Source organism: Pezoporus occidentalis, unplaced genomic scaffold, assembly GCF_034315485.1.
Source record: "Pezoporus occidentalis ecotype Australia unplaced genomic scaffold, CSIRO_AGI_Poc_V1 ctg8, whole genome shotgun sequence".
Lineage (NCBI taxonomy): Eukaryota > Metazoa > Chordata > Aves > Psittaciformes > Psittacidae > Pezoporus > Pezoporus occidentalis.
This window is the reverse complement of record NW_026916158.1, coordinates 5,568,003-5,586,435: the sequence shown is the minus strand read 5'-3', so window position 1 is coordinate 5,586,435 and position 18,433 is coordinate 5,568,003. Positions and strand designations below refer to the sequence as shown.

Below are 18,433 nucleotides of genomic sequence, written 5' to 3'. Positions count from 1 at the left end.
CATGATTTAAGACTTTCAGTAAGAGCAACTTAAGCCTCACCAAAGTGATATTAAACCAGTGCAGAGCAAAGTGGCTCTGCTTTCACATCAGTCTGCTTTCACATCAGTCTGCTTTCATTAAACCATGGGTAGGTAAGAGTAGGAAACATTTTAAAATAGCAGAGACAGGTCTATTCATATGAAAATGTGAATATCCATTTTTCTACTGTTTTAGCAAGGGAAGACTTCCAAGTCATACAGTGGTCCCTACAAACATTTATTCTGTATATGGATGTATAATAATTTCTCAACTTCTTTGCAAATTGATGGAGATACTACTAAGAGCAAAAATTGAAAGTTATGCTAACCACAAAAATCTGTCAGATCAATGCTTTCTTGACCTTGTCAATAAAGTAGATTAGGACTTTGAAAGTAGAGTAGATTAGGACTTTGAAAGATACCACTGTCATGCCTGCCTGGAAAGCTGGGATGAGCAGAAAAGTCTTGTATTTTACATGTACAGCAAAAAAAATTGATGTCATACTAAATGTCAGCATTTGGGTTGCCAGAATTAAGTGCCAAATTAAATGCCAGAATTAAAGTAGACTAACCCAAACACTCAGCCCCCTCATGCATTCCTGATACTTTTTCTAACTACACAACAGAACTATTCCATAGGATGGGTCCATCAAAGTTAAAATTATCCCACAAAAAGCTGTTTTATTCTATAAATAGTATTCTATTCTATACAGCTTGCTTTCTCCTCTGTTTGGTAAGGTAACCAACATCTTTGCACATACATTTTAAACCATGGCCTACATTGCTATTTTTCTTTCTGGCCTGTCTTATATGTGTACTCAACACAGTTTCAGCAGGGTATTTTGTTATCCAGTCTGGGAAAGAAATGGAAGCAATTTTCATTTTGTAGAGTGAATCAGAGCACAGAGAGACCAAGAGCAAAGCTTTTCGTTCATTTTGTGTACGCAGTCTGGAGTGGGGAGCAGGAAGGGAGAACTGGCAAATATTTGGATGTGCTTCTAGATTTTAGCTGCACCTGTGACTTCTCAGGCCCTAAGGTCACCAGCTGAGCATACAGAAGAGCAAAGATCACAGCAGGATCTCCAAAACATGACCTGAATGCCCCCCAAATGCTGTCATTGAGAAAAGCTCAGAGGACAAGATTCCACTCCCCTTTCCCTCCTCCTCCTTCCCCCTCTCTCCCCCTCCCCAACATTCAAATCCATTAGCTAGGATAACGCTCTTCATCTGTCTGCAGTCCCTTCTCTCACCTACACACTTTCCAAACTATTCAACAAGTGACATAGGGCTTGGGCAGCTATAACCTCTTGCATGCTATAGACTTACTTTATCTTCAGAACTTGTTCATAGTCTGCCTTTTAGTGACCAGAAACCAGGCTGAGTTCAGAGCAATTGCCTCTTTGTAATTCAAAGTAACACATTGATCAGAAATGCGCATCTGCATGGCCAGTTGGGATACAATCACTCAAAATAGAAACCTACTGCCAAATATGAAATTACTTACCTTCTAGAGAGCTCCAGTTTATACTGAACATTTCTGTCCTGAAATACACCCAGTAGCAACCGAAACATGAAAGCACTCAAAACAAACATGAAATGCAAATTTCATCTTCCAGAGAGCCCCACTATGTGCAGAACATAAGTCTGAATCCCAAAATAATACCCAGTACCAACTATAACACACACATTTCCCCACATCTTGTCTTGCTTCCATCAATTTAGCAGCACAATGAAGCAATTTCTATCGTTAACATATGCACCGTATTAAGGCTAGCCAAGATTTAACATTCTTTTGTTAATTTGGCAGAGGGGAAAGACACAATAGAAGAGAGCCCTACAATTTACAACCATCTGTGATACTGAAAACAGTAATAAACTTGAAAAGTGCTGTTATTATATATTATCACTTGTAGCAAGCCAATGTCTTCAAATATTTATGCCTTTTATGTCTAAATTAATGCCTCAATTTCTGTATGAAGAAAACGTTTTCAAGCTTCTCATTATATGATCATTAATCTTGCCCACTGGTTTGAGCTCCCCTAGTGCAATACAATTTACACCGTCAGAGATCACTGGATAAGTCATACTCGATTATAAATGTAAGATGCTAGATTACTTAATCCTCTTATTTTTAGGGTTGTGACAGGCACCACTAGTACTCAGTGTCTTAGGCCACTTCATCTTCACACTGAGAAGAACTCCTCCCAGTCTGATGGGGCACATCCATCACCAAAATCATTGCTTTGCTTATAAAGTGAACATGAAGTTCCCCAACAGACAATTAAACCAATATTTTAAATTGAAATTTGCGTAAGAATATTCACAGGCTTCTCATAGTGACAGGTCTCTATGTAATTGCTTCTCCCACCCCTGCTTGAATATGTTTGCTGTCCTGATATGAATCTCCCATCTACATTCTGCTGGGGAAAAACGACAGAGACTTCCCAGCATGCAAGCCCCACAAGTCACATCTATCATCCCCAGGCCTCAGTTTTACTTTTAATTACAACACTTCACTCAGGAATGTTACTTCAAATCATAAAACTAAAGAGAAAGTAGCTTTTAATTTGCAGAACAGACATTAAATTCTTTGCTTCAGTGACATTCATTTGCTGGTGGTTTTTGTACTAAGGAAGAGATGATGTTACCTTGCTTTCAGACTGCATAAAAAGACAAGTTTGTCCGAAGTCATGATCACTCTAAAATTAATTACATTTTAAGTCCACATGCTTCCTGTGATACTGCACTTAACTAAGACCTCCACTGAGAATCTTTTTCAATTAGCAGCAATGTTTTAAAATAATATAAGATTTATCATTTTGCTCAAGACACATTTCAGTTTCAACGTTGCTGATTAATTTTACCCAGTTCAGGTCTTTATATATAAGTAGATCTCATTTCTGTGAGACCATTGTGATGAGGAGATCGATACAGGTTTAGTATGTTGCTGAAAAGCTTCCCAAACAATTGACCTGAAAGTGGCTTGCAGACACATGTACACCCCTTGGCTCTCTGCTGAGCCTAAACTCACCAGCATCTCCAACCAGCTTTTGCATCTCTTCCTTTGTGAGGGGACTTTTTCCATCACAATTCCAAAGCAATCATGCAGCTGCCCAGATTTCAGATCAATAACCACTACAACAGCTGTGGTGATTATTGCTGTTCGATGGAAAATGCCCCATCAGTCACTGCTGGATTCGTTGGGTTGTGTCCTGCATTCCCCGTAGAAAGAAGGAAAGAGGGGCTAGAGCTCAGGCTGCTTTGGGGAGAGGAAAAATGAGAAGGTAGACTAAATATTACCATAAAATTTAGACACCTAGCTAAGGACTAACTTGGAAAAACTGAATGCTGCATTTTCTAGGTTCCTATAGAGTAGGAAGTTACAGTCTCAAGGATCTTTTGTTGTGGATTTAAAATAGAACATTAAAAAAAGGCAAAAGATAACAAAAAAGTAGTTGTTTCAGTAGTGGCCAAAGCACATCCACCCTCACTGTGCAGTTGAAACAGAGTCTTGAAGATGGCATTTGCTCTCACCAGCAATTTTCATCCAAGGCAAGAGAACAAAAATAAACTGACAAAATGACTAGAATCATACTGCTCTCTCCCAGGCAAAACTGGTGAACAAGGTGGGGAGACCACAGAAAATACAGATGCACAAATGGGCTGTCTGAAAGCCTTTCCCAGTTCAAGGGCTCCAAAAGGTGCCCACTAACTCCAGACATAAGCGCAAGAAAGGTCCATTCCTCACCCAGCCAGGCTTTCTTGTCCATCACACAAAGCGAAGCTGCAAAACCACACCCAAAAGGGTAAAACAGAAGAGGAATATTTTTAACTATGTATTTAGATTACATTTCAAAAATCAGTTGCAGAAGTTAGAGGGCAAAATCCCACTCAATCTACAAAACCAGGAAGGTTTCATATTTGAGAGATAAGCCCAGATTCACAAAGCACCTTCTACCTCTTCTTAGAATCATAGAATCATTAGGGTTGGAAAGGACCTTAAGATCATCAAGTTCCAACCCCCCTGCTGTGGGCAGGGACACCTTACGCTAAATCATATCACCCAAGGCCTCATCCAGCCTGGTCTTTAACACTGCCAGGGATGGAGCATTCACAACCTCCCTGGGCAACCTATTCCAGTGCCTCACCACCCTAACAGGAAAGAATTTCCTTCTTATATCCAACCTAAACTTCCCCTGTTTAAGTTTTAACCCATTACCCCTTGTCCTATCACTACAGTCTCTAATGAAGAGTCCCTCTCCAGCATCCCTATAGGCCCCCTTCAGATACTGGAAGGCTGCTATGAGGTCTCCACACAGCCTTCTCTTCTCCAGGCTGAACAGCCTCAACCTTCTCAGCCTATCTTCATACAAGAGGTGCTCCAGTCCCCTGATCATCCTCATGGCCCTTCTCTGGACTTGTTCCAACAGTTCCGTGTCCTTTTTATGTTGAGGTCACCAGAACTGCACACAGTACTCCAGGTGAGGTCTCACAAGAGCAGAGGGGCAGGATCACCTCCTTCGACCTGCTGGTCACGCTCCTTTTCACAGTATCACAGTATCACAGTATGTTAGAGATTGGAAGGGACCTCGAAAGGTCATCTAGTCCAACCCCCCTGCTGGAGGAGGAACACCTAGATAATGTTACACAGGAATGTGTCCAGGCGGGTTTTGAATGTCTCCAGGGAAGGAGACTCCACAACCTCCCTGGGCAGCCTGTTCCAGTGTTCCGTCACCCTCACTGAGAAGAAGTTTCTTCTCAAGTTTAAGTGGAACCTCTTGTGTTCCAGTTTGTACCCATTACCCCTTGTCCTATCTTTGTTTGCCACTGAGTAGAGCCTGGCTCCATCCTCGTGACACTCCCCCTTTATATATTTATGGACACTTATAAGGTCACCCCTCAGTCTCCTCTTCTCCAAACTATAGAGACCCAGCTCCCTCAGTCTTTCCTCATAAGGGAGATGCTCCACTCCCTTAATCATCTTCGTTGCCCTGAGCTGGACTCTCTCCAGCAGCTCCCTGTCCTTCTTGAACTGAGGGGCCCAGAACTGGACACAGTATTCCAGATGGGGTCTCACCAGGGCAGAGTAGAGGGGAAGGAGGACCTCTCTTGACCTACTAACCGCTCCCCTTCTAATACACCCCAGGATGCTATTGGCCTTCTTGGCCACAAGGGCACAGTGTTGGCTCATGGTCATCCTGTCGTCCACTAGGACCCCCAGGTCCCTCTCCCCTACACTGCTCTCTAACAGGTTGTTTCCCAACCTATACTGGAACCTGGGGTTGTTCCTGCCCAGATGCAGGACTCTACACTTTCCCTCGTTATATTTCATCAAGACGAAATATATGAAATTTGATGCAGCCCGGGATACGGTTGGCTTTCTGGGCTGCAAGCACACACTGAAGCCGGCTCATGTTCATTTTCTCATCAACCAACACCCCGAAGTCCTTCTCTGCAGGGCTGCTCTGAATCTCTTCTTTGCCCAACCTGTAGCTGTGCCTGGGATTGCTTCGACCCAGGTGTAGGACCTTGCACTTGGCATGGTTAAACTTCATAAGGTTGGCATCAGCCCACCTCACAAGGGTGTCACGGTCCCTCTGGATGGCATTCCTTCCCTCCAGCTTATCAACCGAACCACACAGCTTGGTGTCATCGGCAAACTTGCTGAGGGCGCACTCAATCCCAATGTCCATGTCAGCGACAAAGATGTTAAACAAGACCGGTCCCAACACCGATCCCTGAGGGACACCACTCGTTACTGGTCTCCAGCTGGACATTGAGCCATTGACCACAACTCTTTGTGTGCAGCCATCCAGCCAGTTCTTTATCCACCGAGTGGTCCATCCATCAAATTGATGCCTCTCCAATTTAGAGACAAGGATGTCATGTGGGACAGTGTTGAATGCTTTGCACATGTCCAGGTAGATGACATCAACTGCCTTACCCCTGTCCATCAGTTCTGTAGCCCCATCATAGAAGGCCACCAAATTGGTCAGGCAGGATTTCCCTTTAGTGAAGCCATGCTGGCTGTCACCAAGCACCTTGTTGTTTTTCATGTGCCTTAGCATGCCATCCAGGAGAATCTGCTCCAAGATTTTGCCAGGCACAGAGGTGAGACTGACTGGTCTGTAATTCCCCGGGTCATCCATTTTCCCCTTCTTGAAAATGGGGGTTATATTTGCCTTTTTCCAGTCATCGGGAACTTCACCTGACTGCCATGATCTCTCAAATATGATGGCCAGCGGCTTTGCAACTTCATTCGCCAGCTCCTTCAGGACCCGTGGATGGATCTCATCAGGACCCATGGACTTGTGCACGTTCAGATTTTTAAGATGGTCTCGAACCATTTCCTCTCCTACAGTGGGCTCAAGGTCTTCATTCTCACAGTCCCTGCATCTGCCTTCCAAGACTTGGGTGGTTTGGTCAGAGCCTTTGCCAGTGAAGACCAAGGCAAAGAAGTCATTCAGAACCTCAGCCTTCTCCAAATCCTGTGTAGCCAGTTCTCCTGAGAGCTTCCTGAGGGGGCCTACATTCTCCCTAGTCTGTTTTTTATTTGCTATGTACCTGTAGAATCCCTTCCTGTTATCTTTAATACCTCTAGCTAAGTTTAATTCTAATTCTTGGTGGTATGAAAACAGTTAGGACATGCCAGACTGGTCCTATGTTGGTATATGTGTCTCAGAATGTAAAAAGGTAACTTAGTGGTTTGATTTATAATAATTTTCATAGTAAAACTGAAATCCTAAGACCAAAAAGCATACACTTCCTTTGTGATGTCAAGATTTTTCTTAGTTTTGTTTTTTGTTGTTTGGTTTTTTTTTTTTAACTATACAGAAGGGAATTTTAAATGCTCTCAGTATTTGTCTCAGCCTATTCCTGGTAAGGTCAACAGGAAAAATCAGCATTACTGGTAATGAGAATATTACTTTCAGTGAGAACAGAGAGAACAAACTTTTGGGTTTCTGTTGCTCAACTGAGTATTGAGGATTTTTTTTCATGCTCCCTCTTGCATGGTGAAGAGATGGTGAGTTCACCATCTTATGTATCACATGCACATACATGAAATTCAGATGAGCAATGTATGGACTAGACAGCAAGAACACATATTTCCCATGTGAAGCAAAGCCCTGCATCAACTCTAGCAAGTAAGGTATTTAAACTCTAGCAAGTAAAGCAGTTAAGCTCAGTACAGATGCAGACACCATAAGGTCAACAATATTAAGGGTTTTGAGCATTTCGGTTTATGCAGCAAGAACCAGCAAGAGCAGCCTCATTCAGACTGACAAGAGAACAGCAGGGGGAATGCTTCCTAAGATAGAAAATAGTATTGCTTTGCCACTTCCATATAAATCAGAAGTTGTCCACCTAGGAGCACTGCTGGTACCGAATTACCTTTTTACAATGAGCCTTTGCTCAAGGAAAATAAATTCTTTCAGATATGCCTAAAATCCAGTAACCTTTTACCAGAATTAAGACTATTTGCCACAAAGCACAAATGCAGAATCACCTAAAATGACTCTCAGACCTCAACCATGTGTTTCTATGGGAGATGCACAAGGCTGTCTTAAACAAAATCTTTCTTAAGGAACTGCTTATTTATTCAGTTATGAGCATGTAAAACATTTTCAATACTTTAAAAAGGTTAATTAAAGCTGCTTAAAGCATTGATAGGAAACTCATCTGAAGTGTCTGTGTATTTCTGAAAGCAGCTGGTTTACACTGGGTTTTCTAAACAAACTTTGACAAATATTATTTAACTGTTTTTTAATTAATGTACGTAATATTCTGAAACAGGGACAAAATGGCAGTAGTTGAGGGATAGCCAAGATATACATAGCATGTAAATGAATTCCTTGATTGAGTATCAAGATTTATATGTGCAGAATTCAGGAATAAGCAAGCAAAACTTTCACAGCTTGAAAAGAGCTTAACAGAGCTTCATAGAATTACTTTTATTATTGATATAGAAAACCAGATGAGCAGCAAGGGTGAAAGATTTGCAGGATTGACTGAGTAGCATTCGGTCAAACCTAACAAAGACCATAAATAATGCTGAAGTTTGGTAAAATTGACGGTAGATTAAACTTACTATTAATGAGTGAAATGCAACAGACACTGGAGTCTATAACTAGATTGACGTGCAAACCTAAAGGCACTAGGGTATTAGACCTATGTTCCTTCACTGAGAAACAAGAGCCTGTAGACAAGTTACCAGACTGGCCAGGCTATGAAGAAAGTTCATCCCCAGAGAACATGTTGGAGCTTCTCCCATCAGAAAAAGGGTGGACAGAAACAGTCACACATAAACCCTCCAGCTCATTGCTGGGAATTTAGCTCAGCAGTTTTCAGTACTGGGTATTAACATTCCTTTGAAAATAAGCAGCAAATAAAAAATGAGAAGAAATGTTCTCACACAACAGGCTCTGAGTTTAGAAGCTCCTTGTCAGGAGAAGATAGAGCTCAGCAGTATGCTAAGGGCAAGACAGGTCTAGATGTATAGGGAGAAAGGATAACACAACGTATAGGTTACCACAGAAGGATGTATGCCCATCTAAACTTCTGAACTATGAGCTGGATTATTACACCAAAGAGGATGTCAACTGCCCCAGTCACCACTGCTTGGGATCCAGGCTACTGCTGCAGTTGGAGCACTTCTGCGTGATGGCCAGAGCAGGGCCCTGAGCCCATAACCTCAATAAAAGATGGCTCTTTTTAAAAATAATGAAAGGAAAATAAGAACAGAGCAGATTCCCCCTCCCCCTCAAGGCTGCACATTGCCAGTACAACACACATAATGGCTGGTAGGTCTAGATGGTCAGACAATATAGTCTGACCATTTGACCAGTATTGACTATAACAATATAGTTAAAAATAAGCCTACCATCTATTACATTTTATAAAAAAGGACAATGCTATACTCAGTCACTATATGAAGGACTTGGAATGGGAAGGAGATAAAAAGGAAGGAGAAAGATAAAACAGTAAAGATTTCAATTTTACTTTATTTCTTCTTTACTTAAATAATTTCCAACTAATTTATGAGATGTGAGGAAATCTCTCAAAACAGGATTCATAAAACAGTTCTATTTCTTTTTTAAATAATGTTTTTCACATGGCAATTTATAACGTTTATGATTAACTTACAGAATCTGATAGTGTTAGCAATTTGCAAGATACTTCAAAACCACTATTTTATCATTCAAAATCCATAAACCAAAGCACCAAATGTCATGAAACTCAATTAAAAAAGAGTTACTCTAAAAAACTGTAAATACTGGTGTTTTATTTGCCTCTGGCTTGTTGAGCCTTTGGGCTTCACATTTGTAAACTATCCTCTGCAAACACAGACAACCAGAAATACATTTTTTTTCATTAAAAGCGAAGTGAGAATATTTCTGTGAAACATGGAGCTGGAAAACAAACAGCAAGCTCTTCTTAACACTGATGCACCAATATCTTATCCAAACCTGCCAGCAGATCTGATGCAAAAAGCTCCTCAAACCTGCAAAGTGTGATTTTAGCCAGTCTTGCCTCTTTAGGTTTTACTCATTCAGTACCTTTTTGGTGGCATAATGCTACACTAAAGCCTGCCTTTGGGATTCACACTACAGACTCAGAGACATCTACTGGCTTGAGAAATAAGAGCTGAGGTCACATTTTTGACTACAGCATTTCCAAACCTGTTCATTTCTACTGATGAATTTTATTACTAAAGGATGTCCTAACAGGCAGGATCATAGGAAAGAAAATTTGCATCTGGCTTTAAAATACCTTGAAAGTACTCAGGAACAAGACAAAACCTTTGCTGGGTTGTATCACTGCTGTTAACATCCAGGCTTATGCAAGAATTTATCCAGAGCAAGATATGAACTGCTGGGAACATACAAAGGGGGAGCAATACAGCTCTTATGGGAAGGAGGAAAAAAGCAACAAAAAAACCACAACCCACAAAACCTAAAGCTGCTCTGCTTGTCACCACTTCCAACAGCGTAGCTACAGACCAGGCAACACCCCCAAGCACCTCTGCTTCCCCACACCTTCAAACTCTGTCCCAAAGGTTTTAATTCCATTGCTTTCCATGAAGCTGATAAATTAGAGGGAGGATGCTTTGGCAAGCAGCTCACACCTGCTAACTCTTCTGGAGACAAGATGAAGTCAAGAGCAGAGACAAGCACACCCTCCCAGGGAAGGACTGGTAACTCTTCAAGCACTAACTGGATGCTAGCTGCTCTGCAAACCTTCTTAGTGAAATACCATTTGCACAAGCACTAGAGTTTTTTTGAGGAAAGGTCATTCCTGTATAGCCATTATTTAGCTACGCTTAATTGTGCTTTAGGAAGTAGGTTAACTAAATTGCATCACTCAAAAAGACTTAGGAACGACTTTGCTTTCAAAGCTGTGCACTCTGTGTTCCTAGAGAGCACAGGTATGTAATTTTTCAGAAGAAAAATGCCATTTGGTAATTAGCTTAAGTGATGCAATTTTCTTCCAAGGATAACAACAGTGACTTGAAGCATTTGATGTCTGGCGACCTTTGCAGCTGCAGCTTCATTCCGGAGAAGGATATGAAAACAAAAAGAAGAGGAATTCTACAGCTGGTGACAAAGGCACATCCACCATGACTCACTCCTGTCAGCAGTGGGTACCGATAGGTCAGCGATGGGAATAGCACACCAAGAACATCACTGGTTGTCCTCCACTGTTTTACAGGCTGTAATACCCTGTTAACCTCCATATTCCTTGAGCTTGCATTCAAGGTATTTTTTTTCTATGTGCTTTCCTGAATTAAGTATGAAAGCCTGCAATATCTTACATTTCACAAGATGGGCTGTTGGCCACATCACATCATACCAGCAGAGATGGGGAACTAGCAAATGCCATCCACCACCAGCCCTTGAGCTCCTCCTGCAACACCAGTGTCTGACTGATACCCACGTATCAATACGGAAGTAGCTGCTTATTCAAAACTAGTCTACTAAAAGCAAGAAAACAGAATATTAAGAAGGGTCCAAAAGGAAATAAGAGCTGATGGTTTTGCTTTGCGCTCATGTATAACCTGCTTCCAAATGGATGTGAATTCAGCTTGTTAGGCCATTTGTCGAGGTGTGGCCATTATTCCTACCGCTTCCTGGCAAGGGACATGTTGGCAGGCAGCAAGCATAATCACCAGCCATTTTTGCTGAAAGATTTCCAAACCTAATGTTTCTGGGATTATGCCCAGGATGGCAAAAGAAAGATCAAGCTCAGCTACCTACGGCACTGCAGAAATTGATGAGAGGATATCTGCCAAGAGGCAATCTGAGGTAGGACTGCAGAAGATGTTAACATGCCCTAATTTGTTTCATGCTTATCACAAATAAACAAGATGCACTACATTAACACACCAGAGTTAGAACTCGCTAACAGGAATGAATGTATGATACGAATTGTGCAAGGAGGCGGAGGAGGGGAAGAAGGGAAAGTCACTCCAAAAGGTTTTTCCTCATTTCCGATCATTCTCAGAGTGAGCAGAGTTGTAAAGGGTAGGGAACAGCATTTTTTTTATGTTTTCTAACATTGTATTAAGATATTTCTGCTCCTTAAACAAAGCTAGTACAGAAAAGCCTACAGAAAAGCAGTCTGTTAGGTCTGCAAAAAAAAAAAAAAAAAAAAAGAAAGGATTAAAGAAAGGGTATCTTTTAGTTTCTAGCAAATTGATTTACCTTTTCCCTAGCAGGTTCTCAAAACACTCCTATCAGTCAAGGAGCAGCTTATATTTTCTATAAACAAAAGCTTCCGTTATCCTGAGCAGTTGCAACCAGACATGCCTTTGCAAAGGAGATACATGGCCACTTACTTTCAAACAAGTAGAAGTTGATTACAAGCCCTTGGAAATAAATATTTGCTACTGTACAATTTATCCACCAGGAAAGCTGGAGCTTTGAAGGTCGGGGACTAATATTCTATGGAGGGCATCCTTCCAAAGGGTATCCAAAGACTATTAAAAATTAATATCAAGCTTTACAATGCTATACCATATCACATCTCACTCAAATGCTACTGTGGGGCAGCTTGCAAACCATATTAGTTTATCTGCAATTAAACTGGCTGCAGGTAACCACCCCAACTCTCCCACAAGGCATTGTATTGCCCAACCAGTCCTGAGTACAGCACATTAAAAATATTGTGCCCTGAAACTGCAGATGGAACAAAATCACCTGTTCCAACTTCCAAACGTTGTTTTCTCTCCTGTGGAAGAGAGCAGGTTTGTGGGCAGATCTAATCTTTCACTAACACCAGCTGATGCTGCTGGAAACACTAGCCAAGCTCCCAGACTCAGGAGCCATCTTCAGTGCCAAGAGAGCAAACACCAGACAACAATGAAAGACACAAGATGAGAGATAAAGTTCATGCTGTAGATACACAAAGCAAGATGACCACAGTTTAGAGCATGACACTGCTAGATGGTATAACAAGGACATGCAGAACACCATAATACTGGCACCACCCAATTCCCTTCCCTCCAATTGGAGGGTCTGGCATGGCCAACAGCAACCCATGCATGTGTAAAGCCACATTTAACTACCATGAGCTTTCTATCCAGAGCCCATCCCGCATTAAAGATTTGTCAGGATTATGGATTATAGGTGATGGTTCATATCTGCAAGCTATCTCACCCATCTGTAACACTGCATTCTGTCAAAATATCAGAACATTTCTAACTTCATCCATGGTTTGGAAACAGTAGTACCACAGATGTTCCACTATAACAGTACCAAAGAGTTATTGCGATCTCTCAGGTATCAAAATGCTGCATAGCTTCCAGACAAAGAGACAGAAGTTTTTTGCCACTTCCTTCACTAAACCACTGGTCTCTTCCAGATCTGGTCACAGCCCATTCCTTGCAGGTCTTGCTCCACAGGGAGGGACTGGAAGAGTGGTCTTCCTTGATCCCATCTATGCCCAGAATCCCTGCCTGCACCCCTTTGTGAGAACACAGCAGATAGAGAGCATGGACCAGAGCTTCATTTCCAACATCAGCACACATCAACAGAATAACTTCCTTGCATTTGGTACCATTGATAGCAAAGGGCATTTTATAATCAGCATACACACGCCCCACCTCTCATTCTGTTTGTGATCAGGGAAACTGCTTCCTCTCAAATTTGGATCTTACCAAATATTTACCTCCAAAGAAACTATTACATTGTGTTCTTCATGGAGACAAAGATACCATGTGAACATCACAAAGTACTGTCCACTCCCTTGTGTAAAAATTTGATCAACCACAAACCATTACATTTGGAAGCAGTAACACAGCTGAGACTAGGTCAGGAACATCCTACTGACATCTAATAAAAAAAGGCACTTTGTAAGCTACTTGCTCAGAAAAGCAGCCTCTGCCCAAGAGTATCTCAACAGATTTTCCCATTCCCACCTCACCACCACCTAGGGAGAAAGGCCGCTTTCCAGAGGGACATAGGGTAAATGCAGCAGCACACCAGACCCAGCTGGGACCTGCACAAATACTGTAGAAAAAAGCAGCTATCTCTCTCCAGAGTCTACAGGTGTCGTGGTTTAACCCATGGCAACAGGTTATTGCTATATAGCAAGTTACACATTTTCCCTCCTGTGACATGCTTTAATGTTCTGTTTTTAGGGTGCAAATGTGAAAGAAAGATAAATAACCACAGGAGAACTCTCTCCTGCAAGCAGGCATAGCACTCAGATTCCAGCCTTACCAAGAAGAGGAATAACTCTCTCTTACCTGTTACTCCCTACCACTACACAAGTACAACAGTAAAACAGAAGGTAGATGACAGCTCTAACATCTGACAATGGAAAGGCAAACCTGTCCACTCCCAGTTCCAGAAGATACTGGCTCTTACCTAAGGAGCCAAGCAGGAAAAGGAATAGCACTGACTCCCACCCCACTAATGTGGAGATGCTGGCACCTGGGTAATTGGCTTCCTGCACTCTCAGGTATTTCAGGTGCAGCAATAAGAGTAATTACAACCAAAACACTGTAGCAGAAGCCTCTCTTGGTTTCAGCTTGATGCACTAAGATAGTACTCAATGCATTAAGATGAGAGCATTTCATAAAACCTCAGAATCACTGCACAGACTAAACCTCCCAGGACGGGAGTGTGCTCAGAGACCACTGACACATTTAATTTCTTCCTGTTCCTGTGCTCTTTGCCCAGGAAGGGGAGCTTTGGGCACAGAAAGTTCAGCAAAATCTCCTGGTGGTGGGAGCAGTGGATTCATGCTGCCATGAATATTGCAAAGTGGTTTTACAAGTACTTTTGGGTAATTCTATAAAGTGACTGGCAACTGTGCTGCCACCCCTCAGAGAGGCAAAAGGCTTGGGAGCACTTTCCTGCAAATGCCTTTGCATTTAAGTAGCTTAGCTGTTTTCAGATATGTCAGTTAAAATTGGGCATGGTGGGTTGATTACACCAATCTCCACATCCAGCTGGCTAGCACAGAGCATCAGATACAATATGCTCAGTCCTGTGCAAGAATTATTGGAAAAGTTCTTCTAGTTTTATTGTTCTAATTTCTTGCCAGAAAAGTTGAACAGTGCTGCTGATGTGGAAATGCACCTCAGCTACACTTTGCATTTAATAGTCCTGTTGAACACCTATATTTTATAGGTGTTTTAAACACTTACAATTTAATAGTCCCATTTAAACACCTCATTGAATTCTGAAAATAACTTCAAGTTTTACTACAAATTTCTTTTGCCACAAAATTGTAATAGAGATTTTTTTTAAAAATGAATCCAGTTGCCTGATCCAGTATGTGCCCTATTCATTTGGGCACAGAGCTTGTCACAGCTCTTTTTCAGTGCTTAAGTAGTAAAATTTCATTTGGCTCCCTGCGGAGGTTATTTTGCATACTATAAAAAAAGACCATACAACAGGAAAATTTTCCTATATTCAGCATAACTATGCCTTCATCATCTTATTCATGACGTCTCTTCCTACCACAATAAATCATTCCTTTCAATCCTCTTCCTTGAAAACTACAAAGTTTCAGACTGATGAGTGGTTTATGTTCCAAATCCTTTCCTGTTTAGCCAAATGACACGTACTTCATTTTTAGCATCTTCCCAGGAAACAGCTCCTCTGAGATGTCATGGCCAGCAGGAGGGCCGACCACAACTGAGGTGCATTGTTACAGTCAATGCTAGGGGTCAAACGTCATCTCCAAAAGTGGCTGCCTCCACTTTGAAGACTCTTGCTTCAAGGTATTTTTTCATCCATCATGCAAACTGCATGGGGAATGCACCCAGTCTTATCGGCTGGGAGTTTCTCTCCACTTGCCTCCCAAGAGCTCAGTCTGGATTGCCTAGTTCATTTTAATGGCCAATTTCAGTGTCTACAAACCATGTTAGCCTGGTTCTACCAACACCCACCATCACAGTTTTCCTAGGGACAATTTTAGTCCACGTTTATCTTCACTTCTTTGACATACCTTTAAATGAAGTATTGTCTAAGTTCAATTGACTCTCCTGTTCCTATAGAGATACTGGAGACTTGATTATTACTCTTACCTCGTAGATATTTTCCCAGCATTGTTTTTCCTCAAAAACCACATTATATACTATTGGATGGATATGACCTTGCTAAATGAAAATGTTTCCACATCTAGCTTCTGTCAAATCCAGGGAGAGCAGAGCTGTGACTTCATCTATCTTGTGATCAAACTCCATCATCATTGTTTCATTAGAAATTTTTATGTTATCTCTGGTGTTGCTGCAGGTGATTTTGCACATTGTATTTACTCATCCAACCTGTTGTAGAGGAGTGTATCTTAACTCAGTTGCCCCTGTTGCTCAGTGGACAGCATAGTGACGTGGGACAAAATCTGGAGTCTACACTTCAATCCACCTGAATTACTGCCTTTCTAATGCTCTGAGATGTGACAATGCAAGCTTTTCAGATATAAAAATAGTTAAATATTGGTTTTACTGTAAAGCTTACATACAGCTACAAGGCTGTATAATAGTTACAGGCATTCTGAAATAATAAGATTTCACCTTCACAAAGCATACTAACAAACTGTCTTTTATTACTGTACTTTCTTTAGGAAAATCCAGGGAAATTACTGTAAATGCAAACATTTTCCTTGCATTTGATCTAATTTTCCTATTTCAAGCTTTTAAACAAAACAGATGATCTAGCCCTTAGGCACATAAATAGCCTTCTTGGTTTTATTGAGATTACACAAGTCCACAAACTGCAAAAGTAAGAACCTGCAAAAGTAAGGACCCTCAAGTAAACTAAAATCAGAGTTTTAAGAGGCCAGAGATTTAAAGGTCTCATACAGTATCTGTACTTTGAATGCATAGTGCAAGCAGGTGAGAAAATAATTTGCCATAAGGCACAAGGCTTTATAGTGCTACACTGTGAACATTTAGTGAATCCTAGCATCCTACTACTAAAGTAAATCCTTTATGTATTTCTTTTGTTTGTAAGACTACCTATACAGTTTCTCTAGCCTATTGGAAAGCTGAAAAAACTTGAAAAAGGCAATAAAGAGATTAAAATACATCCAGCTCTAGGTAAATTAGATATTTCAAATGCATTCTTTTTTTCCTGTGCAATTTAGCAGATTAGTTTACATTGTCTGACAAGTTGTCCTGGAAAACAGAGAAGCTCAGATTAATTTTAGCTTTGTAGAAATGATAATTCAATATTTGCTTATTTACATCCACCCACACTAGAACTAAGAGCCATATCTTCTATGTCATGTCAGATATATCGATATCAACATGTTAAACCTCCTCCTCCTTTCCCACTGAATTAAGAAAAACAGCGGATGCTACGTGGTGAAGAATTGCCTGTGCAGGATGTATCCTCACCTGCTGCATCAGAACCCTCACCATGAGATGCATGAGCTACCACTCACAGTTAGCTTTACCTTCAAATGTTGTCTCAGAAGCAGGTTAGTCTGTTCTATCTCTTCAGAGTTAATAGCACCTAGTTTTATTTTTTACCCTGTGGTGTTTACATATAGTCATTTCAATACATTGCCTTCTGATGGATAACTCTGTAATGAGGCATAAAACATTTAAGCTGTCTGTTTGTAAGCAGAAGGAAATGAAAAAGCCTCATGGGCTATTTCAGCACTGTACTGAGATTATGTACAGTTTATCATCAGGTGTAAAGATAACACACTGTGTAAGCCAGTCTTGAGGGAAGTCTTGCTGAAGGAAACCAGGCAGAATTTGTTCTTAAAAGAGCTCTGATGCTAAATACAGACAAATAGCCCCTCCAAACTAAATCTCTGCTTATTAAAATTACTGTTCTCAGAATGGAAAAAAAAAAAAATTAAAAAATAAATCTGAGATTAATTACTTCAGTCCTTTGACCACTGTCAGAGCCAGGATTGGTCCCCACAGCATTTCCTGGATGACTTCATAAGAATCTAGGAAGCTGCCTGTACTGCACCCGATGAGAGCTGTGAAATTTTACATGTTGACAAACAGCTGAACTCCTGGCTACAGGAGCCCTACATTGATCTGCTTACTATTCAGAGGCTTCTATTTAGAGGAGCTGAAATGCCTGCTGAATACCGAAGCTGAAAAGCCCTGTAGGGTCACCCCATGAACCCATAGCCATGTTATTTTCTAATAATTGCAGAGCAAAAGAAAAGGGCAGTTAAACCTAGGGAAATTCTGCCACAGCAGCATGACCACTGCTCAGCAGAGCCTTCTGAATCCTCAGGCATCTTTTTCAAACACTGTTTTAAATTGTTAGCACATGAAGACGATTCTTTCCTTTCTGAGCCTACAGCATAACACATCCTTAAATTTCAGTTTCACTAATAAACTTACTGCAGCTCTGTGCACATTAGAAATTTCATCTGCTAATCTGTATTTGTTCAAGCTTCTTTATCTAAAGGAAAAAGTGCTGCTTGATCTAAGATTCCTTGAGGAAATCTGCCTCTACATCTCTGGCTGGAGAGTAAAACAAACAGCATCCATGTCCCAGTAGGCATCCGCCACCTCCTGACATCTCTTCATTTAATTAGTTGTAGAAATGCCGGTCTATCCAAAAGCTGACAAAGCTGCACGAGAGGAATGCTTAAGTATTTATTTAGAAAATTAAATACATTACCAGCCGCATTGTGAAGTTTCTGAGTCACCTGCAGGGAAACAAGGCAGAAATCCGATGTTCACACACTACTCCTGACTGTACCGGCGCCCAGGCTGGCTCTTACAGAATAGCAGACGAGAGCAAAGCTGCAAACCTTTGAGTTGAGCTCACTCTATAGGCATCAGAAAAACCTCAAAGAAAAAAAAAAAAGAAAGAGCCAGAGCGGGAGTGAGCAGCCCACAGACAGCGAGATGAGAAACTTCTGGCAAGTCTCCAGCGCAGGAATGAATTTGCTGTCATTCAGAGACGTATAGCGATGGAAATGAAGG

The 18,433-nt window shown here is 41.3% G+C and overlaps 1 protein-coding gene across 1 annotated transcript in view; it reads right to left on the bottom strand.

Annotated features, from left to right (window-relative positions):
• The window catches only part of SCHIP1 (schwannomin interacting protein 1), a 188,206-nt gene extending 169,981 nt beyond the window's left edge, over positions 1 to 18,225 (bottom strand). The window contains exon 1 of the mRNA XM_062603206.1: positions 18,126 to 18,225. Within this exon, the coding sequence (XP_062459190.1) occupies positions 18,126 to 18,134 (9 nt within the window). The 5' untranslated portion in view covers positions 18,135 to 18,225. The remainder of the gene's footprint in view (positions 1 to 18,125) is intronic.
• Between the last annotated feature and the right edge of the window lie 208 nt (positions 18,226 to 18,433).